Genomic DNA, 27,796 nt, shown 5'->3' with positions numbered 1-27,796 from the left:
AATGTGTATTCTGCTGCTTTAGGATGAAACGTTCTGAACATATCTATTAAGTCCATCCATCCAGTGTGTCATTCAAAGCAATTGTTTCCCTGTTGATTTTCTGCTTAGATGATCTCTCCATTGGTATAAGTGGTGTGTTAAAGTTCCCTACTATTATAGTATTATCAGTGAGTTTCTTTATGTTTGTTATTAATTGACTTATATATTTGACTACTTCCAATTTAGGGACATAAATATTTACAATTGTTAGATCTTCTTTCTTGATGGACATACCCCTTAATTATATTATAATGCCCTTCTTCATCTCTTGTTACTATATCTGGTTTAAAATCTAGTTTCTCTGATATAAGTATGGCTTATGATTTTTTTTGATGTCCATTAGTATGACAGATGGTTCTCCATCCCCTCACTTTCAATATGCAGGTGGTATATTTATATCTAAAATGAGTTTCTTGTAGGCAGTATATAGATGGGTCTTGTTTTTTAATGCATTCTGGTACCCTATTACTTTTGACCGAAACATTGAGTCCATTTACATTTGGAGTGATTTTTCATAGATATGAATTTTGTGCCATTGTGTTACCTGTAAAGTTGGTGTTTCTGGTGATGTTCTCTGTTCCTTTATAGTTTTTGTTGCTTTTGGTCTTTTTTCTCCACTCAAAAAGTCCTCTTTAATATTTCTTGCAGGGCTGGTTTAGTAATCACAAACTCCTTTAGCTTTCGTATGTCTGAGAAACCCTTTATCTCTCCTTCTATTCTGAATAACAGCCTTGTTGGATAAAGTATTCTTAGCTACATATTTTTCCCATTTAGCACATTGAACATATCATGCCACTCCCTTCTGGCCTGCCATGTTTTTGTGGACAGACCTGCTGCGAACCTGACCTATCTTCCCTTGTAGTTTAAGGACATTTTTCCCTTGCTGTTTTCAGGATTCTTTCCTGGTGTGTGTAACTTGTGAATTTGACTATGATCTGTCGTGGTGATGGCTGGCTTTGTTGAATTTAGTGGGAGTCCTCTGTGTTTGTTGGATTTTGATACCTGTTTCCTTTCCCAGATAAGGGAAGTTTTCAGTTGTAATTTGCTCAAATTTCTCTCTCTTCTTCTTCTGGGACTCCTCTGATATGAATGTTATCATGTTTTAAGGAATCAGAGTCCTCTAAGTCTACATTTGTGATCCAATATTTTCCTTTCTCTCTTCTTTTTAGCTTCATTATTTTCCATAATTGTATCTTCTATATCAGTCATTTGTTCGTCTGCTTCACCCATCCTTATTGTATTGCATCTATTCAATTCAATTTTGCACCTCGGTTATAGCATTTATTTTGGTCTGACTAGTTTTTAGTTCTTTTATCTGTGAAGTAAGAGATACTCTAATGTCTTCTATGCTTTTCTTGAGTCCAGTCAGTATGCTTAAAATTGTTATTTTAAATTCTGGTTCAGACATCTTACTTATATCTGTACTGATTGAATCCCTAGCCATTACTTCTCTTCCTGCTCTTTCTTTTGGGGTGAATTCCTCCATCTTATCATTTTGTCTAGGCCACGTTTTCTTATGTGGTTGTTAGGAAAGCTGGTTACATTCTTGCTCCTGAGAGTAATGGCTGTATTAAGAAGAGGTGAAGAAAAAGAAGGAGAAGAAGGAGAAGAAGGAGAAGGAGGAGAAGAAGAAAAGAAAGAAAGAGAAGGAGGAGGAAGAGGAGGAGGAGGAGGAGGAGGAGGAGGAGGAGGGGGAGATCCTGTACTGTCTTGGGCCTGGTGCTTCAAGAGGTGTTTCAGAGTGTGTACTCTGCTGTTGTGTTTTGCTAGCTCCTTCCCTCAGGTCAGTCCTCTGCAGAGTTTCTCCTTTCCTGAAATGAGGGGTGTTTAGACCTCGTCCACTGTGTGGCAAGTTTTAACTAGGTGTGTTTTCATCCGCTTGTTAAAAGAAGCTAGATCAAAAAACAAACAAACAAACAAACAAACAAAAAAGAAGCAGGTAGATCCCATTTCCCCTAGAGCTGAGGCTTTGTAGCGTTCTATGATCAGTAAATTTGGTGCATGTGAGGGTTTTGTGCTAGTTTTCTCAGGGAGGCTCTGGCTGCGCTGATCCTGATTCTTAGGTGGAGATGCTCCTGCAGGGTGCTGGGGGGCAGGGCTTTGTGTCAGCACTTCTGGCCTCAGCTGGGTGATCGTGTGTTGCTCACCGAAGTAGGTCGGTGCTGACAGGCTGGGGGAAGTGGCATCACCCCACTCTCTCCTCCCTGGACTGGGGATTTCACACCCATCACTCTTCAGGAAGCCCTCACAAAAGAGCAAACGATCACCCCTCCTGTGTCCCTGTCTTCCATCAGATCCCTGCCTCTGTCTCTGTCTAAAGCACAATACCACTGTGTTTGATCTCAGGCACACAGCTGGCTTTCAGACTTTCAAATTTTAGGGACCGACGTGGCACAGACCTGTGCTGATTCTCCAGGGAAGAGTCTAGCCACGCTGTGGTGGTGCTGGTTTGTCCCAGAAAAGTGGTCGCGTAACTGTGCAGAGGTTCAGCGTTTCCGGTAAAACACAGCAAAAAGTGAGCACCAAGGCTTGCGGCCCTCAGCCGGTGTCTGTGTTCCTATGCTAGTGATCGGGGCAGCATGTTGCTGCTGCCGGTTGTTTTGACCCCAGAGAGGCTCCGCCAGCACTCCCAAATGAACTCCAAGAAGGGGAACTGTCTCTCCCAGCCTGACCCAGAGGATCCTTAGACCACTTGTCCGCTCCCAGGCCTCTGTCCTCCGTCCCCACCAGAGCACCACTGAGCCCACCAGGCATGACCCAGGCAATGTCACGGACTTCTAAAACTTCAGACTTCGTGCCCTGCTGCTTATAAAAGTGTGCATAGTCAGTCCCTCTCCTTTTCCAGTCAATGGTTTGGGGAAAGTTTTTCTTGTGCGATCCCTTGTTTTCACTTTTCCTTTCTCTGTCTCTCTCTCTTACTCTTCCCTCCATGATCAGGACTCCTCTCCTTCACAGCAATCATGAGAAAGGGCATCCTTTCTCCCTCAGATCAACTCTCCACAGCTCTTACCTTCCACGAGGTGGCTGTTTTTCAACCTGCAGATATGCAGTTTGATCTCTCAGTCATCATAATGATTTCTTGGGTGTTCAGAATGATGTGATAACCATCTAGCTGCGTTCGAGGGTCGAGACAAGCTTAGGGTCCCCTTATTCCTCTGTCATCTTAACTCTCCCCTTTTTCAATATAAATAGTCTTATGTAAGATTAATGCTGGTTTCCTTTTATTCTCATTCTTATGCTGTCCCTTTTTCTTCTTTATTTTACTACCCAAGTCAAGATTTTCGGTGCAATATTTCATTGGTGTGGTAATAATAAACTTCTCATCTGGTTGCTGAAATTAAAGGAAAGTCTCCCATTTTTTTACCCTTAACAATAATTTTTGATATGTTATTGATCCTTATTATGAATCCTAGTATTTCCCAACTCTTTGAATACAGTAAAGTCCACAGAGGAAGATAATTCTTTTAGGGCACTCTGATGTAAATGAATGAGGCTGCTCAAGGCAGGAGACGAGAGACTAAATTGATCTGCTTACTCCAGGCCACGCCTGCCTCACCTAAGCCTGCAGTGATAACACAGCACAGCTGCAAGGTGCTGTTGGTACAACAGGTTTAAAGCTTTAGTTTGATCTGAGGGCTGTAGCTACAAGGCCCAAACTGGCTCAATATTTTTGTTTCTGTTGTTCAATCCTCAGGTGATTTCAGCAGCGGTGGCTTCAGTTACTGAGCAGGCAAAGCCAAATTAAGACTATGTATCATGCCTATATATTCCATTCAATTCCTCTTGAAAGAATAGGGAAAGAGTATGATCTGGCTTGCATGTTATGTGCTGGCTCTTCTTCCCTAGAAATATTCCCCAGGATTAGCTACAAACATTGCCTTTCCTGTTCCTGTTGCCTTTCCCGTTCTGTGTTGTAGCACAATTTTAGTAATGACTGGAGTTTCAGCAGAGCCCAGTGGTATATGTCAGCATTCAGCCTATCACAGCATGATTTGAATTCTAGCATGTCCTTACATGGCCTCAGTTTGCCACTTCAAGAGATAGCACTGGAGCATCAGTGGATTCCAGCCACGTAGAGAAACTAGGAGTTCTTTGGTGAATGTGAATAGGTTCTACTTTGATTGCACTCAGAATTGCCATAGTGATTTCCACAGAGTGGTACCCGTCACAGGGGTCTCTTTATTGTGCAGTTACCGATGGCCCACCAGCCAGACCAAATGGCAAGTCCAAAAATAAGCAACAGTCCAAGTATAAGTATGCGCCCAATTGTAGGAATTGTATTTGTTCCTAGAAGTGTCCTTGCTGTAACTCAGCCCACTGGCCTTCTCACTTGCTTTTGCCTCTTTCTGTGAAGAGGTTACCGTCTGCTTAGCATAGGGTAACTGCTTTCCCCATGGGGCCATGACACTCTATTCTGGACCTGCCACTTGTGAACCAGCTCAGTTCCCTAACATCCTTGGGAAATTGGTGGAAAGGTGAGACACTTCGATAATATCAGCAGGCAAATCTTTAGATAGCTTTTTTATGAGGTCCTAGCAGAAAATAGCCTATGTGCTCATGAATGCACTGAGTCCTACTATGCCCCATGGCAGAATGCTTCCATAATACCATTTTCATTTTATGATGGGCATTTGTCTCCTTGTTGGGATTCTTTTTTGACATTACCCATCACAGGGGAGGTAATTCAGGAATTGATACAATGTTATGTGCTTCAGTTAATGGGGCTGTCTTAGTAAATGTCCAATAACTAGCTTATTACTGTCTTTCGAGGAAATATACCAGATAATTTTCTAGCCCAAAATCCCAGAGGTCACTGTTGACTACGATTATGGGCTTTTTCCAAAGACCTGAGTCTGCATCACAGCAGGTGGCTGACATTTCAAGTATCGTTTCAGCATTAGCACCTATATGGATCAGCTCAGGCAGCTATAACAAAATACCACAGACTGGGTGTCTTAAACAACAGACATTAATTTTTCAAAGTTCTGGAGGCTTGGAAGTCTGAGATCAGGGTGACAGCACAGATGGGTTCTGATGAGAGCATCCCTCCTGGCTTGCAGACAGCTGATTTCTTGCTGTGTTCTTATATGGAGGAGAGGAGAGAGCTCTCAGATCTCTTTCTCTTCTTATAAGGGCACTGATCCCATCATGGGGTCCTACCTCCCATGACCTCATTTAAAGTTAATTATATCCCAAAGACCACATCTCTAAAAAAAACATCACGTTAGGAGTTAGGGCTTCAACATATGAATTTGGCCAGGGGCGGGGGCAGGGATGGGTGGCACACAATTGATGTCTTAGCAGTAACATAAGGAGCAAACAGGATAACTTGGGCTATAGCTTCTCCAGTTCCAGGAAGGCTTCCAGGTTTCCAATCAAATATGACCTTCTCCAGGTGATTTAAATAGATCAAGCCCAACAGTATCCTTAAATGGGGGATATGATTTCTCCAAGAGCCAAATAAACTAATTAGATACTAGGTCTCTTGTTTAGTCTATGGGGCAGGGAACAATAATATTTTATTCTTAGTGGTCTATGTGTAACAGGACACTCTAGCCATGCACTCCTCCCAAATTTTACAGTCTGTACAATGTCCTGAACTTTTTTCAGGGTTCATTAACCATCCTTGATCAGTCATATGACTCATGATCACAATGAAGTTGCTATTAGTTTGGTTCCCAGTTTCAGAAATAATCATAATATCATCAGTATAGTGCACAGGAACACTGTATGGTTATATTACACTAGATCTGCCTCATACATTGTGACAACGCAGAGAGGAGTCCAAATATTCTTGAGGCAAATGTATATTGGAAACCATTCCACACAAATGCACGTTGCTATTGATGCTCCCTAGCAAATAATATTGAAAAAAGGTATTAGCCAGGTCAACTACAGAAAACTGGTCACCTTCAGCTTGTTGAAATAATCTGTTCAGCATTTGAATACTTTGGAACATACCTGAAGCTATTCGGGTTACTTTTTATTGGAGTCCCCTCCAGGAGCCATTGGCCTTCCTCACTGGCAACATCAGCTTATTGCAGAGTGAGTGTATAGGTACTAACATACTTGCATCTAACATGTCCTTAATTAAGGCAGTAAATTTTTGTTGCCCTCAGCATATAATAGCGTTTCAAATTAACTATTTGAATAGGCTTAGAAAGCTCTAACAGCTCCCATTTTTCATATCCAATTAGTACTGGATTTAGGGCAGATCTACAAATTATTTATTTTTCTCAATTTAGCAGTAGGGGAAGACTTTTTAGCCAATCATTATATGCATACCAATTATACATTCAGGTGAGGGAGACATCCCCGCAGTATACTCTTTAAAATCATGTATTTCAACTATTAATGAGACTTTAATTTTTATTCCTTTTTACAGTAGCATCTCCTGTTCCCCTAAGTTTATTCTATCACCCCCGAGGGGCTCATTAGTAGACCTAGGCAGTGCTCCTATGACCAGCTGACCTAAAAGAACTTCTTCTACACCTGAGATCATTTTGCCCACAGACTTGTCAAAGGCCTTGGTGCTCCCATAGGGATTGATTTGGTCAGGAGACCCTGTCCTTCTTGTAATGCTCTATCTTTCATCACTGCCTATAGTAGAAAAAATTCTTAATATTCCTCTCAAGATTCACATACTATCTTTATTCGCTCAGAAAAAATATCTAGGCACTGCTCTGAAAGGCCTTTGCACATGGAATGAAGGTTACTAATGAGTGATTTTAAGGTAGGGAGATCATCCTGGATTATCCAGGTGGACCCAAAGTAGCCACACAAGCCCATGAAAACCGAAGAAAGAAGAAGAGTCAGAAGGTTGAAGCAGAAGGGGAAGTTAGAAGGATATGACACCTGGGAAGGACATGATGCACTGATGTTGGCTTTGAAGGGGGCCACAGTCAAGGAAAGTTCTCTCCAGAAGCAGAGAAGAACTCCCAGCCATGAACTACCAAGGAAACAGGGGCCACAGTCCTGCAACCACATGGAAGCAAATTATGCTAGCAACATGAACGAGCCTGGAAGTGGGTTCTTTCCCAGAGCCTTCTGACACCTTGACTTTTGGCTTTGTGCGACCTGGAGCACATCAACTAGTTTAGTCTACTGGACTTCTAATCTGCAGAACTGTGAGATAAATTGCTGTTGTTTTCAGTTGCAGTAAACAGAAAAATGGTATCTTGCCTTAGTATTAAAAATTGGTATTTTAGAACTTGATGCTGTAGGCTCATGAAAACTTTTCTCTATGTCGAAATCTTCTACACTCAGACAAGATAAGTATATATGCTTTGATATTTTTATATCTTGAGAAGCTTGAGGACAGGCAATTGCGTTTTACTGGCTTCTTTAAAAATCTATCAAGGTTTCAGCGGACACTCCAATTTCCCCACTATTTATTTATTTCCTTATTTATTTATTTATTTATGAGAGAGAACACACAAGTAGGGAGAGGGGCAGAGGGAGAATGAAAGAGAGAGAATCTCAAGCAGGCTCCACGCCCAGTGCAGAGGCTGACAGAGGGCTCAATCTCATGACCGTGAGATCATGACCTGAGCCAAAATCAAGAGTCAGATGCTTAAAAGACTGAGCCACCCAGGTGGCCCAATTTCCTCTTTTTTAATGCCATTTTACTTTAACCATCTAAACACTTCCACATCATTCAGTCCTGAATTCTTGTCTTTTTCTTTTTTAGGAAGAGAGGGGCTTTTATTTATTTTCACTTTTTAACTTTTTATTTATTTTATTCCAGTATAATTAACATACAGTGTTATATTAGTTATAGGTATACAACATAGTGATCTAACAATTCTATATATTACTCAGTGCTCATAAAGGTAACTGTACTCTTAATCCCCATGACCTACTTCACCCATCCCTCAACCTCCTCTCTGGTAACCATCAGTTTGTTTTCTATTATTTAAGAGTCTGGTTTTTCTGTCTCTTTTTTTTCCCCTGTGTTTGTTTTGTCTCTTAAATTCCACATGAGTGAAATCATATGCTATTTGTCTTTCTCTGACTGACTTATTTCACTTAGCATTATATCCTCTAGATCTATCCATGTTGTCGAAAATGGTTAAGATTTCTGGAGCGCCTGGGGGGCTCAGTCAGTTAGGTGTCTGACTTCCGCTCAGGTCATGATCTCGCAGATCATGGGTTCGAGCCCCGCCTTGGGCTCTGTGCTGACAGCTCAGAGCCTGGAGTCTGCTTCAGATTCTGTGTCTCCCTCTCTGTCTGCCCCTGCCCTGCTCATGCTTTGTCTGTCTGTCTCTCTCTCTCTCAAAAATAAACGTTAAAAAATTGATTTTAAATAAATAAAAACGAAAATGGCAAGGTTTCATTCTTTTTATGGCTGAGTAATATTCCATTCCACATCTTCTTTATCCATTCATTTATTAATGTACACTTGGGTTGCTTCCATAATTTGGCTATTACAAATAATGCTGTAATAAACATAGGGGTGCACTTCTTTTTGAATTAGTGTTTTTTAATTTTTTTTTGGACAGATACCCTGTCATGGAATTATTGGATCATATAGTAATTCAGCTTCTAGAGTTTTGAAGAACCTCCATACTATTTTCCAGTGGCTGCACCAGTTTACATTCTCACCAACAATGCAAAAGTGTTACTTTTTCTTCACATTCTCACCAACACTGGTTTCTTGTGTTTTTGATTTTAGCCATACCGTGAGGTGATATCTCGTGGTTGTGATTTCCATTTCCCTGATGATGAGTGATGTTGAGCATCTTTTCATGTGTCTGTTGGCCATCTGGATGCCTTATTTGGAGAAACTCCTGGTTATGTCTTCTATTTTTAATCGGGTTATTTGTGGGTCTTTGGTGTTGAGTTGTAGAAGTTCTTCATTTTTGTCCTTTTCTTGTCCTTCCCTTGTAAAACTGTAACCTTTATACTATCCTAAAAGGTTGGTATACTATCCTGAAAGGTTAGTATACTAACCTTTATACTAACCTTCCCAGAAGGAAGCTGGGACAGGGGATCTGGAAACTGCCTCTTTACATCCTCTGAGCTCTAAGAGAAATATCACATATGGTGTCCATGGTGGTAGGGCTCCTTATAATCTGAGTGAGGGGCATCCCATGCATGGCTGATTTCATTGTCCTGTAGCCTCCCCCCCGCCCAGTACAGTCCCCATCTGCAGCATTTCTGCCACTTCAGCAGACATTGACATTTATTTAAAAGACAAGAGAGGGGCAGAGGAATTACCCTTCTCTAGTAGGAATGTCCCTTGCCTGAATCCATTCTAATCAGCAAGGACTATTCCTTGAATTATCCCTAGGAAGACAGCAGCCAAGGGAAGATCCAGGATGAGGGCAAAAATCCTCTCCACTCCACAGTATTCAAAACCAGAGACACTGCTACTTAATCTAAAACTCTCAGGAACCATTTTAACAAAGGTCATCAGGACAATGCTTATGACCATCTACAAAAGGCCTCCATTTTGTTACCAAATAATCCCTTACTTTATGGCTTTCCTCCATCATCAACAGCACTAATTACCTTCTTGGTTGTAATGGGTCTCGCAGGCTTAGCTGACCCATCAGAAGTTATAGTGCCTACGTTCCTTTGGGTGGAGCTCCATTTGCTAGAAAGAGAGGATGGAGTTGAAGGAGACTCTGAACCTTCCCTCTGGCTCATGTTGAAAGCAGCAAGTAGGAACTGATTCAGCCAACCTGCCATCAGTTTGCACTTGTCTTCGAATTTTGCTAGCTCCTGGCATTCAGGTTCTGTCATTTCTGTCATGGAAAGTCTTACTATCAGTCACTGATTTCAAAGCTTATGCTACTCTGAACCAAGCCTAGTGGGACAATCCTGTCCGCATAAGTAGTTCTTTTCTACCCCCATTATCAGAGTCATCCTTTTTCTTTCTAAATAATGCCTACGCCATATTTTTGGCAAAGAATGAGTCAAAAGTCTGCTAAGCAACCCCACCTCTAATGCCAACTGCACTAAAATAGGATTCAATTAAGAAGGCTGTTAGGACGCCAAGTAATAATACTTTATAACTCATCAGAGTATAACAACAACGTTGTTATAGTATAACAACCATATTGTTATCGTATAACAACCTTGTTGAAGTAAGAGTTTGGATCGCTGTCAAAGGCTGTCTCACAACAAGGGGTCTGTAGAGACCCGGTACAAAACTTCTATCTTCTGTAACAGTCATTGTTGTAATAAGCACTTTCTCTCTTGAATCAGGAACTCCCTGCATATGCATAAGACACGTTGGAACAAGGGAGCCTAGGTATCTCAGTGGGCTTTTTAATATTTTGCTGGTTGCATATGCATATTCGTGGTACAAAATCAGCCTCAACAGCAGAGCTCTCTGGGAGGGGGATCTCATGAAGACCAGATGCAAACCATTGATCTCACTCTTACCAATACACAATGCTGACAGGTTGTTAAAAAACCACCATAAAACTCCTTGTGTCCATAGTTAGAAAGCAACATTATTAATCAGCATGTTTCAGGTGTTGCAAGTAGAGGTTAGTGCCCAACAGAAACTCTATAGCAAAACAGCTCAGGCTAATTCCAGGACTGCCAGACATTAACCTGAACAGAATATTATGTTGAGAAATTGCTCCTTTGGTTCCGGTTTACTATCGTGATTGAAGGTTGATGTGTACCAAGTTCAAATTATTTCACTGCATTTATTTAAATGTTACATAAATTTCATCTTTTATCTGTAAATTGTGGAATATTTACACTAATTTTCCCCCTGGTGTTAATACACAATTGGTTTTTCTGGACAAGAAACCTCAATTTAATCTTTTTTTGGTGTATTGCTAGATCCCATTTGATGACATTTTATTTGGCATATTTTGCATTTTTGTTCATGAATGAATTGATCTGTACACTTCCTTTCTCACAAATGCCTCTTCTGGTTTTGAAACCAAGTTTATACTCACCTTTTGAACAAATTGAGGAGTTTCCTATTTTTTTTTTTATTTTCTGGAAGAGTTTGTAACAGACTTTTTTTTCATAAAAGCTGGATAGCACCTTTTTTATAAGACACTTTAAAAATTCTGATTCAGTTTCTTTCATGGTTATCCTATTATCCTGCTAGGTCTTGAAGTGATTTTGGTAAATTATTATTTTTATAACTTTTCAATTTTGTTTAATTTTTTGTCTATATTGTGTGAAAGTTGTTTATCTCCTTAACCTCTGCTGTCTATATCTATGTCCCTCTTCTGTTCCTAATATTAATATAATTATACTGAATAAACTATAATGGCAACAAAATCAAAATAACTGATTTCCTTCCATCATTCCTTTAAATATTTCTCTGTGTAGGTATTCTTCCCCGATCTCTGGATAAAAATTCTAACAAGCCCATCTGGATACAAGATGTAATTAAGTTGAAAGCACAATTCAATTACTTGTATACTCAGTCCTTAGTATTAACAAAATTCTGAACTAGATTTACCATCAAAAAGTTTTCTCTTTCCCATCCTAGAGACTGTTTTAGGCTGGAAACTCGCAGTGGGACTGGGGGTCTTGATTGACCTTCTCTCTCTTTTGCTTTCCCAGCTCGCTAACTGGGGCCTTTTCCTTCAAGAGTTGGCATGTAGACAGGGGAAACGAGATGTGTGCAGTTCTCTTACCTGAACACCTGAAATTGGCCTCCCCTTCTCTGGGGCTGAAGGATGATTCAGCCTGCCTCTTGGAAGGTGTCCAGGAGAGGATTTCTGGATGCTTTAGATGTTTTCTCATGCTCTCTATTTCCGGACTCCCTAAAACAAGAAATGTGTCCATTTTATCGCTTGCTTCCAAAAATCTACTTGTGGGGCACCTGGGTGGCTCAGTTGGTTGGGTGTCCAACTGTTGATTTTGGCTCAGGTCATGGTCTCGTGGTTCGTGGGATTGAGCCCCGCATTGGGGTTGCTTGGGATTCTCTGTCTCCCTCTTCTCCATGTCTTTCTAGCTCTTCCCTGCTCATGTACACGTGCTCTCTCAAAATAAACTTAAAAAAACAAAACAAAACATGCTTTGGGACTTCCTTTGAGTCTCTGTTTATCTTTTTTTTCCTTTCTAAATGAGTTAACACATGTAGAGCATTTAGAACACTGCCTGCCTCAATATATGAGCCTTATGAGTGATAACTCTTGCGACCCACCAGGAAGTGAACGGCACGAGGGTCCAGTTTATTCAATGTTAGGTTCTCAGTGCAGTTTCTGGCAAATAAAACAAAATGAACATCCCTGTGTATCTTTTGTGCCATCCATCCTTTTTCTGCTTTTTTTTTTTTCACCCACTTCTTAAGGAGACTTTTTAGTTCACTAATTTTCATCTTTTTCATTCTAAAATAAAAAGGTATTTGCATCTATACATTTCCCTGAGATTTTGCTGCATCCTACAATTTTTGTAGGCATATTTTTTGTTTACTTCTAGGTATATTTTAGTTCCTATTATTTTTTTTTTTACAAAGATGTTCTTTATAAGTGTTTTTAAATTTCCAGATGTGGGAGATATTTTTATCTTCTATAGCCTTACAATCTTATTGTTGTAGTCAGAGAACACATTGATAACACCACACTTTTTTCAATCCGTTGAAACTTACTTTATGATACGCTTTTCTTTTACCTCTTCAATATATGTTACTATATCCATTACCTACTTGTTTAATGCAGAGTTCTATAAATGTCCACTTTGTTTTTAAACTTTTGTTCTTAGGGTCTTTGTACATTCCTAAAAATACATTGAGAACTCCAGAGACCTTTCTTTAATGTGGGTTATATCTAATAATATTTACCAAATTATAAGTTAAACATTTAAAAATACCATTTAAACCAGGAATAAAACCATTAGACGCCAAGAAATAACTATAAAAAACTTGATTTTTATTTCTACATTTTTTTTTTTTACTTCATGTATTTTACACAAAGCAATCTAAAATGAATGGTATTTTCTGAATTTATTTTCCTTCCACACTAAATGAGGTCTGCAGGCCAGAGCAACAGAATCACCTGGGAAGCTGTGAGAAACACAAATCCAGACCTACTGGTTCAGATTCTCTAAGGAGTATTCAGAAATCTGCTTTATCAGGTTCTCCAGGTAAATGATTCCAATTTGTGAAGCCCTGTTTAACACCATATAATGAGCACCTTTTCATTAAAAATTAAAAAAAAAACTTATGTAGCTTTATTTGCTCTTAAACTTTCATTGTTAGGATGCAAAAACAGAAAAGTACATAGCTGTCAGGGCAGAGCTCAATGCATTTTCACAAAGTGAACAGATCCATACACCTAGGACTCAGATCAAGAAGAAAAAACCTGTACCTCCTTCGGACACTTTTGATTTCCCTGTTTTTAAGCTTATGTACAGAAACTCATACAGTGAGTGCCTTACTTATGAAGTTGGGAAGAACCTAGCATAACTCCCAGGGAAATTGGTCAAACATTCGTACCATTAGCTCAACTAGGTTGACTGAAAAGGGGAGGAAAACGAAGGGAGAGAATTCTACAGCGGTAAAGAGATCCTGGGAGGCCCTGTGGGGCTTACAAGCAGAACAGCTGAGTCTGAAACATTGTTTCAAATGGCAACTCCATCATTCAGAGCTATTAAGTAAATTACCTTTTCTGAGCCGCAGGGTTTATGATCCCTATTTTGAGAACCGTAGGAGGATTAGCTATTTCTGTATGTTGAACTCAGAATAAACTAGTTACTCAATTAAAAAATGTTCGAATCTGCTGAAGGCCTGCACTGGATACCACGCTGTATGCATAAAATGGATGACATCTAGGGCTTGGTCTCAATCAGATCATAATTTAATCTTCTAGTAATTAGGAATAGAGATTTATGAGATCACTGCCTGTTGGAATCTTGAACCTAAAGTGAACTGGGTGACATCATAATCCATTTCTATTCTCATAACACATGTTCAAAATTGATTTAATCTAAATCCTCTGGTATTTTATGTCTGATAAAATTTTCATCTAAATCAGATGTAGTGATTGTGGCAGGAATATTTATAAATATTTGTCGTTGTGTATGGAAAAATAGCAACAAGTATTTTCTAATATCTTACTCTTATAAAAAATAATCAGAAAACAGGTGCAAATTATCAATTACATCATAAGATCAACTTCAATTTTTCAGGTTCCAAGAGAAAAGACTTTTTTTAACGGAACCCTTTTAGTTGGCAAAAAACAAAAAAACAAAAAAACCCGCATCTATGGCGCTTAGCACCAGAGTAGGTATCTCATTCTGCAAACAGGTTCGAAGAGTCCATATTTTGGAAATGTACGGGGGCTCAGACTGCAATCCATAGGCTTCCATTTTTCTGACACCTGCTGACACCCACCTCTTTTCACGAATTTGATCGCTCGCTGTCCACGAGGAACAAGCCAAAGTGCTGGCCAAACTAAACCTCAAGCAGCGCTGGAGTTGACCTCACTTTACCCTCTAAGTTTAGCTGGCATTTAACTTCCCGGAAACGCCCCCGACTCTACACGCCGCTCCGCCCCTACAGGAAAGCGCCCGTAGGCTAAGTTCCCACGCTCCCGGAGGCCGCCGGAGGCGCACAAAATTTCAAGGTGCAACTGCGCAAGCGCTGCGGTTCTGCGCATGCGCCGCGGTTCCGCGCATGCTCAGAGGCGGAGGCCGGCGAGGTCCTGGGAGAGTAGAGGAGGCCCGCCTGCCCCGCCCCCGCCCTGCGTGCAGAGCTTCCCTTCCGCGCGGCCAAGGCCAGCTTCCCTTTCCGGGAGCTCAAGCCTCGGCCGCCGGTGTCTCTTTCTTCTCCGCGGCTTGTGCAGCTCTCCCGTGGCGAGTATGGCAGCTAGGAGACGCGGGGCCGGCCTGCGGCTCTGCGCCACTGGTAAGGACCTCGCGGGGGGCGATGGGGGCGGGGGCGATGGTGCGGGCGCGTGCTGGGACCTTTCCGGGGTGGGGTCGGGCCTGGGCCGGGGTCTCCCGCCTGCGTGCAGAGAAGCCCTGGGATCCGCCGTGATAGCCCCAGCTGCCGGCTCCTTCCCCCAGAGTGGCTGTGCCGGGGACCCGTGCCTGAAAAAGATGCGCCTGTCTTCCATTTGGTTCTTTGCTTAGTGTGACAGGAAGTTTCAATAGCGCTGACTCCACTGATAGGCGTGATAGTTTCAATAGCGCTGACTCCACCACCCCAGCTTGAGGCCAGACCTTGCTTTGGCTTTAGGTTCCGAGTCATTGTCACGTCTGATGAATTTTTACCCACCTGCGGCTAAAAGAGATGGCCAAGGACGGGTCATGGTCAGGTTGCCAGATTGTGCACTGTGAAAAGTGATCAGAGTTTGTGGTGGCCTTTCTCAGCCTCTTGCCAGCATCAGGTACCCTGGTCCCCATTAGTGTGCTCATTTCCTCGGCAACCGTTTGGTTCCCGTGCCGGGCTGTGAGAACTGTTAGTGGTAGAGGTGTAGCTCAGTTTTGTTTTCTATCCATAAAGTGGGAAAAAATAATACGTAGGATTTTGAATGGCAGTTGGAGTTTATACAGAGGAGAAGATAGGTAATATTTCTTATTACTGAAGAGATATAGAAGAACGGTTTCTGTGTCTGCTAAAAAAAAAAAAAAAAAAAAAGGTAGAATGGCCAAAAGGAAAAACCGGATGAAAGTAAAAATATGTTGAAAGAGAACCTCTGTTCCTCAGACTTACAAGCCAACATAAACCTTGCTGGTCACTGTATAGTTGCCTGCAGAGCAGATATTTAGTAAACGGATGAACTGCTTATACTTATGCATTGTTGGTGCCTCGGAATGGATCAGTGGTGGTTTTTATGGCAGTTTGTAAAAAATAAAAAACATTTTATACATGACTAAGCATGTAGTATGAAACAAGTAATAAGTCAGCTTTTATTGTAAACATTTTGTCCTTTGTTTTCTTTTTTTTCCAGTTTTTTTACTTGATATGGCTTTCTGTAAAGGATTTGTGGAAGATTTAGATGAATCGTGAGTATACCTGTTTTTAAATAGCGTTTTAACTTCTTTAAACTCTGGCGTTATCTGAATATTTGCATGAATTTAATCTTTTCGTAATAGAGGTAGTCACGATCAGTATTTATATAGCACTAATTTTTGTTTCAGAAGTTGTTCCAAGTCCTGTTGTACTCAGAAGAGTTTACTAACAATTCGTATTTTGTTTTATCATTTTTCATTGTGTTATGTTTTTCTGCTTGTATCACAACTGAGCAGGTGTTGGAATTTGGTAACTATACTATATATTTTTATAGTACCATAGCATTAATTACGAGGCTTTGCTTATACTAGGTCAGTAGTGATAGTGAGGAGTCCAGCTCTAGACAGACCGAAGTCCTACGTGTGATCTCTCAGGCCTGACCGGAGGCGATTATAAGGCTTTTCCTGGCAGGCCTCAGCAGGGAAGCTGTCCTCCCCACCCCAGACTTGGTGCACCAGCGCATTGCAGACTCTGGAGGGAGTTGTGATCACAGACTAGGCCCCTGGGCCAGCTTAGCTCGCGTGGATATGTGCCTTCCTCGCCCAGTTGCCTCTTTTGAAGGCTTCTTATTGGGGGCCTCACCCAGAGCACTTCCTAGGCATCTCCTCTGACACCTCTTTATGTAGGGGCTTTGCTGAAGGCACTTTGCTTTGCTTGGACTCTGTACTTTTCCACTCCTGTGTCTTTCCATCTTTCATTCTCCTGCCCACGTGTCCCTAAAGGGACGGAAGCCTTTGGTTCAGTGCTCCTCTCCAGTTAGATGAATTCTTTTGTCTATGCCACGTCCGCCTGACCCGCACCTGGTACTGTTCCACTTGGAAAAAGGGAACACTGAGGAGCTGCTGCCTTTTTTTCTTTGTTCGGTTGGGTTTTTTTGCCTGTTGGCTTACATGGTCATAGTGAGTGAATAAAGACTTGATTATTACTTTCAGTTTGGTTTGTTGTCCTAATTAACTGCCTTTACACAACAAACTTGGTACAGTAGCCAGTGGTCATTTGAGCACAGCGCTTTTCTGGAAGAGCAAAATTCCTGAGGATCCGTGGAGCACTCCACTAGCTATGCTGATGGATAATTGGAGACTGACAGCAGATGGTTTGCACAAAATGTTGATTCTGAAGGGAACCATGGTTAAGGTGGAGGTAATCTGGTTAAACTTGGCAATGCCTTGAGGGCTGTGTTAGTGTAGACTTTCTCCTTTAGACTGCTCTGACAGTGGGGACATCTGCCGAAGTAGGGGGAGGAAGGGACAGATGAGCAGGCGTGGATACCTACGACCCTGCTCAGCAGCGTGCTGGGTGAGTTTGCCAGGTTGGGCCCACCTGTGACAAGTTTCCTGTCACTGAAAAACGTGTCTGACGCATTCTCACAGAGGCCGTAGTGGTCCTGCGAGCCATCCTGGCGATCCCTTGGGTCTACGTTGAGAGATTAGGAAACCGTGGATAATGAGACTTACCCAGACTCAGATTTCTAGGTTTCTCTTCGATGCTCCTGCTTATTACCAAACCCAGGGAAGCCTCCTCATCTCATCAGTTCAGTCTGTCTGAGACTGAAGTCCGGGGTTCACTGACACAAATAATCTAGACCTGGAAAAAGTAGCCACCACCAAGATAGCAAAGATTGAGCAGCACAGTGATGTAAGAGGGGGAACCGAGTGCCCTTCCTTGGGCAACTGAGGCATAGGCCTTTCCTAAAAAGTCTCTCGATCTGTGTATTCGATAATGGGGTCTCATAGGGAGAGATTGATGGGTTCCTCACCAGGGACCTCATGGCCAGATGTTAAGCAATGAGAGGCCTGATGGGCAGTCCCCATGAGGGTCAACGTGATGACAGCCTATGTGACTGTCGCAGGCAGTGTCTCCTCCAGATCGGCGGAAAAGCTCTGAAACATTTACCCAGACCTTCAGCAGGTATTAGGCTGAGTCCCTCTGTCCCCCAGGGTAGGCTGGAGATCTTGTGCCGTGGGCAGAGTTTCCTGGGAAAGTTGGGGAGAACTGCACTTCTTGGGCCTTTGCGGTATCAGTGCACACTGATACCCTGCGACCTTGATGAGGAGGATGCATATGATGCCTCCCAGTTTGGAGTCCACGGTGACTGGTACAGCACTTTGGCCAGGGCTGGCTCTGGGTGAGTGCTTTCTGGCCCCTGCTGCTACGTGTTTTATTGGTACAGATGTATTGTCTGTGTGAACTCCCATTCACCTTTGTTCCTAAGCCCCACTGGGAATTGCTATAATGAGGGCCTTTTTAGTGGAGCCTGTGGAAGACGGTGAACCTGTTTGACTACCGGCTCTTGGTGCCATTTTCTCCCCAAAGCATTATTGGCTGCCTGGTGAGTAAACAGCCATCCTGATCTCTGAGTGAAAGAAGACAGTGGTCCGTGAGACTGTTTCGCCATTCAGTAGCTCCGTCTGGCCTGTGCACAAGGCCTCGGGCACCGGGAGACTAGATATTCGTTATAGATCCCTCAATGAGAAAGTGCTGCCCTTGCCACTGGTGATACCTGACATCGTGAAGAAGGTACTGGAGGTAGCCTGGTCTGTAGCAGTTCGCATCACAAATGCCTTTTCCAGCATCCCTCCCTGCAGGGCTGATGACTGGTCAATCTCCTTCACGTGGAATGGATTCCAGCACAGCTTTATGTCCTTCTTCAAGGCTGTTCAAATTCCCCAACTGTCTGCTATCAATGGGTAGGCCAGAGTCGGGAAGAAATCCTCCTTCTGGAGGGGGCATTGGCTTTCTGCTTATTGATGACAACCTCCTAGAGGGCCTAGAGAGGGCACTGCCCAACAAGGACCGGATGCCGTGATGACTCACGAGGGGCATCGTGGCTGGACTGTTAACACACTCGAGGTACAAGGACCTAGTTCCCAACTGAAATTCCTGGGCCTAATCTGGGAAGTGGTATGACATCCCATTCCACAGGAAATCATTACCAAACTTTTGACCTTATTTGACCCAAAAAATAGAAAAAGGGGCCCAATCCCACCCGGGGTTGGTGGACCTGTTTGACTACTGATGATGTTACAGAGCCCATGTGGAGATTTGACAGAGCCTTTCCGTTAGGTTACCAGAAGGGCTGCTGCTCTTGAGTGGGGCCCCAACCAACAGGATACCCTGGAGGCCCTCCAACAGGCCGCCAAGCCTCCCCCTCTTAGCCCCACTGATCTACATCTGTCATTTGAGTTACACCTCTCAGCAGGCTCTCAATTCGCTGACCAGAGCCTATGGCAGGAGGACAGCCCCAGAGGCCAGCATGGACCAACCTGTAAGCTCCCCAGGTTGGCCGAAAGAAAGGTACACGCCCTTTGAGAGACCATTCTTGATCTTGGGTGAGTGCAGTGGTGGGCTCAGGAGCAGAAGTTCCAGTCTTGTTCCTAAAAAGGGCCAGCTCTGGACCCCCAGGAGAATGGAAATGGAACTTCTGGGAGCCCAGCCGGCATCTTGCAACTTCACGGAAGGGTCTCAGGCCCTTCCGCCTCCCAGACATAACACCAAAGGAGACACTGCCACCTCTGGCCTAATGGGGGACCTGGTAGACCTTCAGGACCACCGCTGGGCCTGGTTCACTAATGGCTCCTCTGGCTTGACTTGTAGGAATTGGATGTGGCTGCCATCCAACCTGAAAGAGACCTGTCCTTCAGCGAGCATGGGAAGGAGCCCTTGCACAGCGGGCAGCTTCACGCGGTGTGGACGATTATGACAATGTCTGCCCCACCGTTTCCCCACCTCCCGTTTATTGCCCTGGCCCCAGCAGATGAGCTCTGCTATGTTTTCACTCTCAGGGGCTATAGCTAATGGCTTGGCCATTTGGTTGTGTAGCATATAAAACAGGATCCCCTGTCGAGATGAGACATTTGCATGAAGATCATTTCTGCTCCTAGTAAATGCTTTTTTTCCTCATTATTATGACATACAGTGTCATGTGAGTTTGAGGTATTCAGCGCAGTGACAGTTGTGGGCCTTACGCAATGCCCGCCAAGACAAAATGTTTTGTAACCTGTGTGAATGCCCACCAGAGAGGCCCCGGGCTGCAAAAGGAAACCTATCCAACGAGCATATCGTGCTTTTAGCTAAATGTGGAGACCGAGTCGTTCTCCACTCTAAAGCAAGCATATGCACGGTACGTTGGCTCCTGGATCCGCGAGAGGATGGCCCGTGGGAATTCCGACCCCGTCGTAGATTAGGTTGGCAGTGCACAGTGGCCACGGTGGTGAGAAGACACTAGAACATTGTGCAGAATGCATCCCGCTTGTCAGGCCCTGGTGGTGAGAAGACACTAAAACATTGTGCAGAATGCATCCCGTTTGTCAGGCCCCGGGCCAGGCTGTTAACGCTGCCCCAGGTAGTTTCCTTCAAGCGAGTGGGCTCGGCCATTCGCATCCCACCCATGGCGTCCCACTGGGTCTTGCTGTCGGTTGACACCTTCTTTGTGTTTGGCCCGCCCATCTCCATTCCACTGCATTCCGCCGACTCCAGCCACGCTCCCTGGGCCCTGCAGACTCACATTTGCTTCCTGTTCAGGTTCCCTGAGAACTGCATCTGATAACAGCCCTGCGTGTGCTGCTCAGGCTCCACAGCGATAGGCCCAGTCACGGAGCATATAGTGGGCTCTGTGCTCCACACCCCTCCTAACCCACAGGGGTACTTGAGCATTTTAATGAACTTTCGAAGTACGGGCTTGATCCCCTGATGGGAGGGGACAAGATGACCCCAGTCTGGACTACACATCTCAGGTCTGGGTCTCAGTGCAGCAGTTCACCAATCAGGTACTTTTCACTAGTGCTGCATGGTTGACCAGGTTGTCTGTCCCCTTCCTTCAATTTTACAGTTACTGACTACAGTCTCTGTTGGGGGGGGACCCCTGTAAAGGACTTGCACACCCTTCCGACTCCTTCCCAAAGACTCAGATCACTGAGAGATGAAAAGGCTGTTAGATATTAAGGACTGGGAGACAGTAACCTCCTCCATTTACCACTGGGTGCAGAATATGGGGTTTTGCCTCACGAATAGTGACCATCAGTTGAGCTTCTAGTTCAACAGTTTGCCTAAGGTGGCTGTTCCACTTTGCCCGGGTAGCTCCATGTGATAGATACTGGTATGTAAAGTACAAGTTTATAGTAAATGGAGCAAAGGTAGAAGATTTGGGCTTACCAACCTGGGAGATTGATTAAGAGTGCCCATAGTGCAGGACAGACCGTCTGTGTCACAGTCGGATAGATGTGAGCACCTAAGAGCTCAGATACTGGAGATACGTTCTCTTTGTCTTCATTCTAGGTTTAAGAATCTTACTAAAATATCCCCATAGAGACTTTCTGTCATTTCATTCAGTATAGATTTTGAATACAGATCTCTGTGCAAGGTATTAGGAGATGAAATGAGCATACTTTTGGTTGGATAATACATAAGTAACTATTGCGTTTGTGGAAATGGATAAGAATCATAAAGTGGATAAAGATGATATGGAAAGATTGTTTCTAGCTATGAGGAATTTAGGAAGGCATTATAGAGTAAGAAATGCTTTTAGCTGAATAGGATGTGAACACGAAAGTCAAATAAACATGTGAATTTAACTGATACATACCATAGGGTGATTGGAAATTGTAGGGTGCTAATAATATTTGAGTGGAAAGCTAAGTTGCAGCTAGTACGTGAGTATGTGTAGCACTTTATACTTGTTTTTGTAGGTGGTGGGAGGGTACCGAGAAGGTGTCAAATAAGAGAGACATGATCAAACGAGCAGAACAGTGTTTTAGGAAGATTCTGTGGCTGTAGGGTATTGTGCCACAGGGTCCCCAGAACACCCCCAGGTTGGGTAATTGACTAGGCGCACTCAGAGGACTCCGCGTGTAGTCGGAGTCACAGCCATAATTTAGTATAGCGAGGGGACGCAGAGCAAAACCAACAAAGGGAAAAGCCACAGGGGGTGAATTCCAGAGGAAACCAGAACAGGTTCCAAGAGTCCTCTCCCAGTCGAGTCCCATAGGATGTGCTTAATTCCTTCATCTGGAATTGTGACCACAAGCGTGAAATGTTATCTACTGAGGAAGCTCAGTAGAGACCCCATGCTTAGGGATTGTGGTCATATAAGCACCCTCCTGCCTAGTCTGTACCAGGTTTTCAGACTCCCACAAGGAAAGCAGATGTTCATCATAAAATCACATTGTTTGCACAGCATTAGAACAATGAGCCATCTTTTTGTTTTGCTTTGTTTTCCTCTTTCATGTTTACTTTTGAGAGACCCCGCGAGCGCGAGCAGGGGAGGGGCAGAGACAAAGGGAGATAGGATCCAAGGCAGGCTCCAGGCTCCAAGCTGTCAGCGGAGAGCCCGCCGCGGGGCTCAAACTCCTGAACTGCAAGATCATGACCTGAGCCGAAGTCAGACACTTAAGTGACTGAGCCACCCAAGCGCCCTGGAACCATGAGCCATCTTACCAGGAAATGGTAGAAACCGTCCTGAAATTCAAATTCCCAGAGACCAACGGAGGACCGAACTTGTTCAGGAGAGCAGCCTCCGATCAGCTGTGTTACCTGCAGTGCACGGGTGTAAATGGGGCAGAGAGGCCAGGAGCTGAGGCGTATGCCTGTGTTTCTATCAGGTCCCACCCATTTTTTTTTTTTTTTTAACTGTTGATTACTTTCTCAGTTCTCTACTTTTTAAAAGATGTTTTATGTGTAAGATTTAGAGGTCATTTAGTAAAAAAAATTACATAAAAAACTTGTTGATAGAATTTGTGCCCTAATATTTATCAGTTGATTATCTCCACCTGTTGTACAGTGGAAACACACACACACACACACACGATCAGAGGTTGGTTTTCTCATTTTTGTTTTATAGGTTTAAAGACAATCGAAAAGATGACATCTGGCTTGTAGATGTGAGTATGTAAATTTTTCTGTTTTCTACCTCTGCCGTTGTGTTACTTTCTAGTCTCTTCCAGACAAATATGGTAGTATGTGGTTAGTACTTGATGTATATTAGTCAATTTTTGTCAGGTAGTACTATTTGGCTTACTATATTAAAATGAACCTCAGCCTTAAGGTTCCTGGCAAGGACCTGTTTTTGCTGAAATTCTGAAGAGGTTGACGTATGTATGGATTATGTTGAGGGAGATTGTGGTATGACTTTACTACAGACTCCACTCTGAAATTTTTTATATCACTTGATGGTCACAATCATGTTTTCGTGTTAATAGGGAACAAAATCAAATTTTCGTTTTCCTTTAACTCACTTTCAAGTTTGGGATGTATTTAAACCTCATGTTTGGGATTCCTTTTAACTTGCCTCAGTAAAAAATCAATGGCAGCAATAGAGATGGAATAAGAATAGCAGAGTTGACAATTGCTAAAGCTAAGCGATGGGGCACGAGAGTCCGTTGTTTAATTTTTTCTCCTATTGTGTATGTTTGAACGTTTCCATGTTAAAAGATAGGTAAGTCGTGGGGCGCCTGGGTGGCTCAGTCGGTTAAGCGGCTGACTCTTGATTTCAGCTCAGGTCATGATCTCGTGGTTTCTGAGATCGAGCCCCACATCAGACTCTGCACTAACAGCACAGAGCCTGCTTGGGATTCTCTCTCTCCCTCTGTCTGCCCCTCCTCTGCTCCCAGGGTCTCAAAATAAACTTAAAAAAAAAAAATAGATAAGTCTTGTTTCATGAAGGCACAACAGTTTGTTACACCTCCACCCAGCCCTGTGGTGATATTGAAGAAAGAGGAACGGTGGTTTCAGTTTAATCAACCTGACTTGTGCTTATGCCAAACCAGTCATCTTAGTGATCCCCCGTTTGCCTTGCCGGTAGTTATTCTTAACGTAGCAAAGGTACCTACTTTGTTGGGATTTTTGTAATAAAAATACAAAGTGTTCATCCTGAACACTTAAGGGATGTGTGTGTGATGTATGTGTGTTTGGTGATTTCATTTTATATATAACATAGATTCACTGTGAAGCAAAGATGTTTTTCTTGTAAATTATTTTAAATAGGAATTTGTAGTCATTTTACATGAATTTAAGGTAAAACCAGTTTTGAGGAACATACTAAGAGTTAAATTATCTAGATTCATGTGTGTGTGTGTCATCTTTTGTTGTGTAACCACCTTAAAAATTATATTTAGACTTTTGGTCTAAAATGGACTCTTTATCAGAACATTTAGTCAAAGAGATTGCTTAAAAATTAAGATTGATGTACGTAATAGCACAACATTTTACTGGTGTCTTTCTCCCCCCCCCCAACAAGTTTTATGCACCGTGGTGTGGCCATTGTAAAAAACTGGAACCGATTTGGAATGAAGTTGGTCTTGAGATGAAAAGCATTGGTTCTCCAGTTAAAGTTGGGAAGATGGATGCTACTTCCTATTCTAGTAAGCATTTACTCTCTTTTACTCTTCTCGTAGTGAAAGTGCTTTAATTACATGAAGCATTCTTCAGGGTAGGAAGAAGAAATATCTATTCTTTGCTTATGTAAATTAAGGTTATCTTAATTGAAGATTATATACTTTATTGAGTGAAGCGAATCAGCCATCAAATGTGTAACATGCTGTATGCATTACTCTTGTGCCTGACAGGCGTATGAGCCATGGTTCCTAGTTTGAGCCCACTTGAGATGCTCCGTTTACCTGAGGCAGCTGCAGAAGTGTGAGTGTGAAGCTGTTGGTGTTGCCGTGTGAAGTCAGAATGTGAGTTGTCGTCTCAGTAGCCTGAGATGGCGTGTTGGAGGAGTAAATAGGGACTTTAAAAAGTTGAGTTGAGTCGGAATGGATACAAGGGAGGATCAAGAAAAGTATTCACGTTAGAGAGAATATTTCGGCAAAATCGTAGAGTTGAAAATGAGCGAAGTTTGTTCCAGAGAATGAACGCCTTTAAGCAGAGCTTGGCAAACTACCGTCACGGACCGACCTGGCCCGCGGCCCATTTTTGTAAACAGAACAAACCCAGCCCCACTCGTTTGTTTACTGTCGTCCGTGTCTCTGTCCATGTTCCACTGGCAGAGTCGAGCAGGCGTAACGGAGACTGTTCTCCCCACAGTGCCTGAAATACTGTCTGACCCTTTACAGAAAGAAAAGTGTACTAATGCCGACCTGAAAGGATTTGAGAAAAGAATTAAAGTTGAGTGAAGTATGAGGTATCCTAGAAATTTGGAAGGAGCAAGGCTTCGGAAAGCAAAACTATATTCACTTGCTGCTTCTGCCTGCCACTTTAGATATTGTATTGCCTTGTGTCTTTTATTGTTGTTCTTTTTGTTTTTTTGAGATCTGAATGATGTAGCACAGGTAAAGTCCTTGTATTCAGTACACAGAGGTCCAGTGAACAAAGCGGAATTACGTGGTGCACGTTTCTTTTTAGGAAATCAGGATTGTACTCAGGGTACAGCTTTGGAAAGGGACGGACCTGTGTTTTGATCCCACATCTGCCATGTGCGGCTTCTGGGGCTTCGGGGAAAACCTTAACCTCGCAATTGTGGTTTCCATGTCTGTAAATGGGGGAGTGATAATCCTCAGGGTTGTGAGGATTGTATTAGCGTTTCCTATTCGAAATCGTTGCCACAGTGGCCAGCGCATGTAAGATGAAGCATAAGACCAGATTTGAGGGGGACCTCACGTCCTAGTGTTTTAGATTTTATCCGTTGTGAATTAAGAGGTAATACGCGTTTTTGAGAAGGCACACGGTTAGATAAAAATGTTTTTGGCAGCGACAGGTAGGATAGCAAAGAACGGTTAGAGACAAGATCACCTAGGTCAACTTTTGTATGCATCTTGGTGTGGGATGCCGGGAGCCCAGACGTGCTGGTGACCGCAGAGGAGAGAAGAAACAGTAACCGCTCACAGACATTTTCGAGGCTGAGATCACAGATGTGATGAATTGGTTGTGTGTACAAAGAAGAACCATCAGAAGTAACAGGATAAGATTCTTAGCGTAGTTACTGAACTGCACCACTGCTGGCTGTATGGAAACGAAACACTGACTTTCTGTGCGTTTCCCTCTTCTCAGCTGTTGTGAATCTATGGCGTTTGGCCTAGTGATGTTGGAGAACAAGGCGCTGGGGTCCAAAGAGCCGGGGTGCCGTGAGGTGTGAGGGCTGCAGTCGCAGAGTCAAACACGAGTTGTTGAAGCCCTGAGAGGAGACCAGAGCGATGGCAGGAGTTCTCGCCCAAAGAGAGAATGATATGCTTGGGTTGATTTATTGAAATGAGCTTTTAACAGTGTTTGAGAAATTATTGCTTTCAACTGTTGTTCCCGAAAGTATGTTCTCATCTGTTGGCAATCTTGTTTCATCCTGTCTTGTTGGTTAGACACGCGTGTACTTAAACGTTCACCAGCATAGTCCTATTCACTGAGACAGTTTGTTTACTAACTACCGCGTTAGTCTCTAGAGATTAAAGACAGACCAAAACGAATCCTTCTTGTCCAGGAAATGGCTAGTCTCATAGAGGGAACAATATGAATAAACCAACAGGTGCAATAAAGTCTCAAACACAGCAAATTCCTGTGATCGTTTGAATCATTTAATGGAGTAATAGAGTAAAATAATATGTAAAGGGATATGGGTATATAAAGAAAAATAATGAAAAAAATAAATAATAAAAATAATGCTATGGTTTACGTTAAATGAATTGTAATTCATTAGCTTATTGTTTAGTGGGTATTTAGTGCCCGTGTGTGTCACTGTTTAAGTGACCCTGTGATGAGGGGAAACGTAAGATTTTTTCCTGAGTAGCTGAGAAAAAATGTTTTAAATGCTGTGATTAAAATGCAGTGTTCTTGTAGGTACTGAGACTCAATATGTGGATTATAGCTTTTTAGGTGCTTTGTGGTGGGACTGTTTTTCATTCCATTATTCATAAGCCATTTAGAGGTTTAAATTTTTGTCTCTGATATGTGATTGTTACAGATTTTATTTATTGTTCACTTAGCATTGTGTTGTATGTTGTGTTGAGTTCATAGGAAGAAATCTCTATAGAGCATGCAGAGCACCTTACCTCCAGCAAAGCACCTAGCGTTGGGAAAAGGGATAGGGGACTGGTATGCAAGGACCACCTCTGCCAGATACTGTGATGGGTGCTTCCTACACTTTATATCCTTCTCCTTGGATGTGCAATGCTAAACCCTCCACTCCCTTTCCCAACCTGTGTGGTGATGCTTGCTTGTAAGTCCTTGCGACTACCTGAATCATACAAACATGTTTTATTGAAAAATCATTCTTTTGTTGAAAAGTTGTAGGGTCAGTATTCATTCAGCAGGTATTTAATGAGCACTTACTGTATGCCAGAATGTACGAGGCACATTGTAGGCATCTGTGATACATCAGTGACCAAAACAGACAGAAATTTCTACTTTCACGGAACTTATATGCTAGACGGGAGAGACAAATGATAGCCAGTAAGCATAAGTTAAATTGTCATACTATTTAGTATTCGATATCCGTAACGGATGCATTTTCTTCTTTATTACGCAGTCAAGGTGGTGGTTTATTTGCTATTGAAAAAAGAATCTTATCTTCCTGGTATTTTTAAAAAAGATTTAACATATTTGCAAACTACTGTCTAGAGATTACAAATAGATTTTTGGCATGTAAATCTTAAAATTCCCTTAAATACCTCAGTGCAGCTCCAGTATGGGCCTTTTAGTAGAACTTGGAATCAGGTAAATAACTGAAATTTTTTTTTTTTTTCTTCAAACTAGCTGTCAACATTATGCTGTGTCTAATTGTAAATACTAAAGGATTGGTGTATCATGTGTATTTCATCCGCTCCATGGGTCACTTTTCAGGCGTTCACAGCATTAGTGTTTCTCAGCGTTTAGTCCACAATCTACATTAGGATTACC

General features: G+C 42.7%; 2 protein-coding genes across 4 annotated transcripts in view; one reads left to right on the top strand and one right to left on the bottom strand.

The window, feature by feature from the left end:
* Positions 1 to 14,543, bottom strand: part of CCDC102B (coiled-coil domain containing 102B) — a 191,617-nt gene extending 177,074 nt beyond the window's left edge. Inside the window, 2 exon segments of the mRNA XM_042962700.1 lie at positions 11,658 to 11,786; positions 14,357 to 14,543. The gene's annotated coding sequence lies outside the window, so the exon portion shown is untranslated.
* A 150-nt stretch (positions 14,544 to 14,693) lies between these two features.
* The window catches only part of TMX3 (thioredoxin related transmembrane protein 3), a 43,021-nt gene continuing 29,918 nt past the window's right edge, over positions 14,694 to 27,796 (top strand). For 2 of the 3 annotated variants that reach the window (XM_042961373.1, XM_042961372.1), the window contains exons 1-3: positions 14,855 to 14,869; positions 15,918 to 15,972; positions 24,210 to 24,333. Coding sequence is in view for 2 of the 3 variants with exons in the window: in XM_042961372.1 (XP_042817306.1) it covers positions 24,276 to 24,333 (58 nt within the window). In the remaining variant the exon portion in view is untranslated. Of the gene's footprint in view, positions 14,870 to 15,917; positions 15,973 to 22,814; positions 22,855 to 24,209; positions 24,334 to 27,796 lie in introns of all 3 variants that reach the window. The other variant, XM_042961371.1, reaches the window with a different exon arrangement.

The sequence above is a fragment of the Panthera tigris genome, chromosome D3 (genome assembly GCF_018350195.1).
Source record: "Panthera tigris isolate Pti1 chromosome D3, P.tigris_Pti1_mat1.1, whole genome shotgun sequence".
NCBI lineage: Eukaryota > Metazoa > Chordata > Mammalia > Carnivora > Felidae > Panthera > Panthera tigris.
Note: the sequence above shows the minus strand (reverse complement) of the source record. Positions and strands in the feature narration are given on the sequence as shown.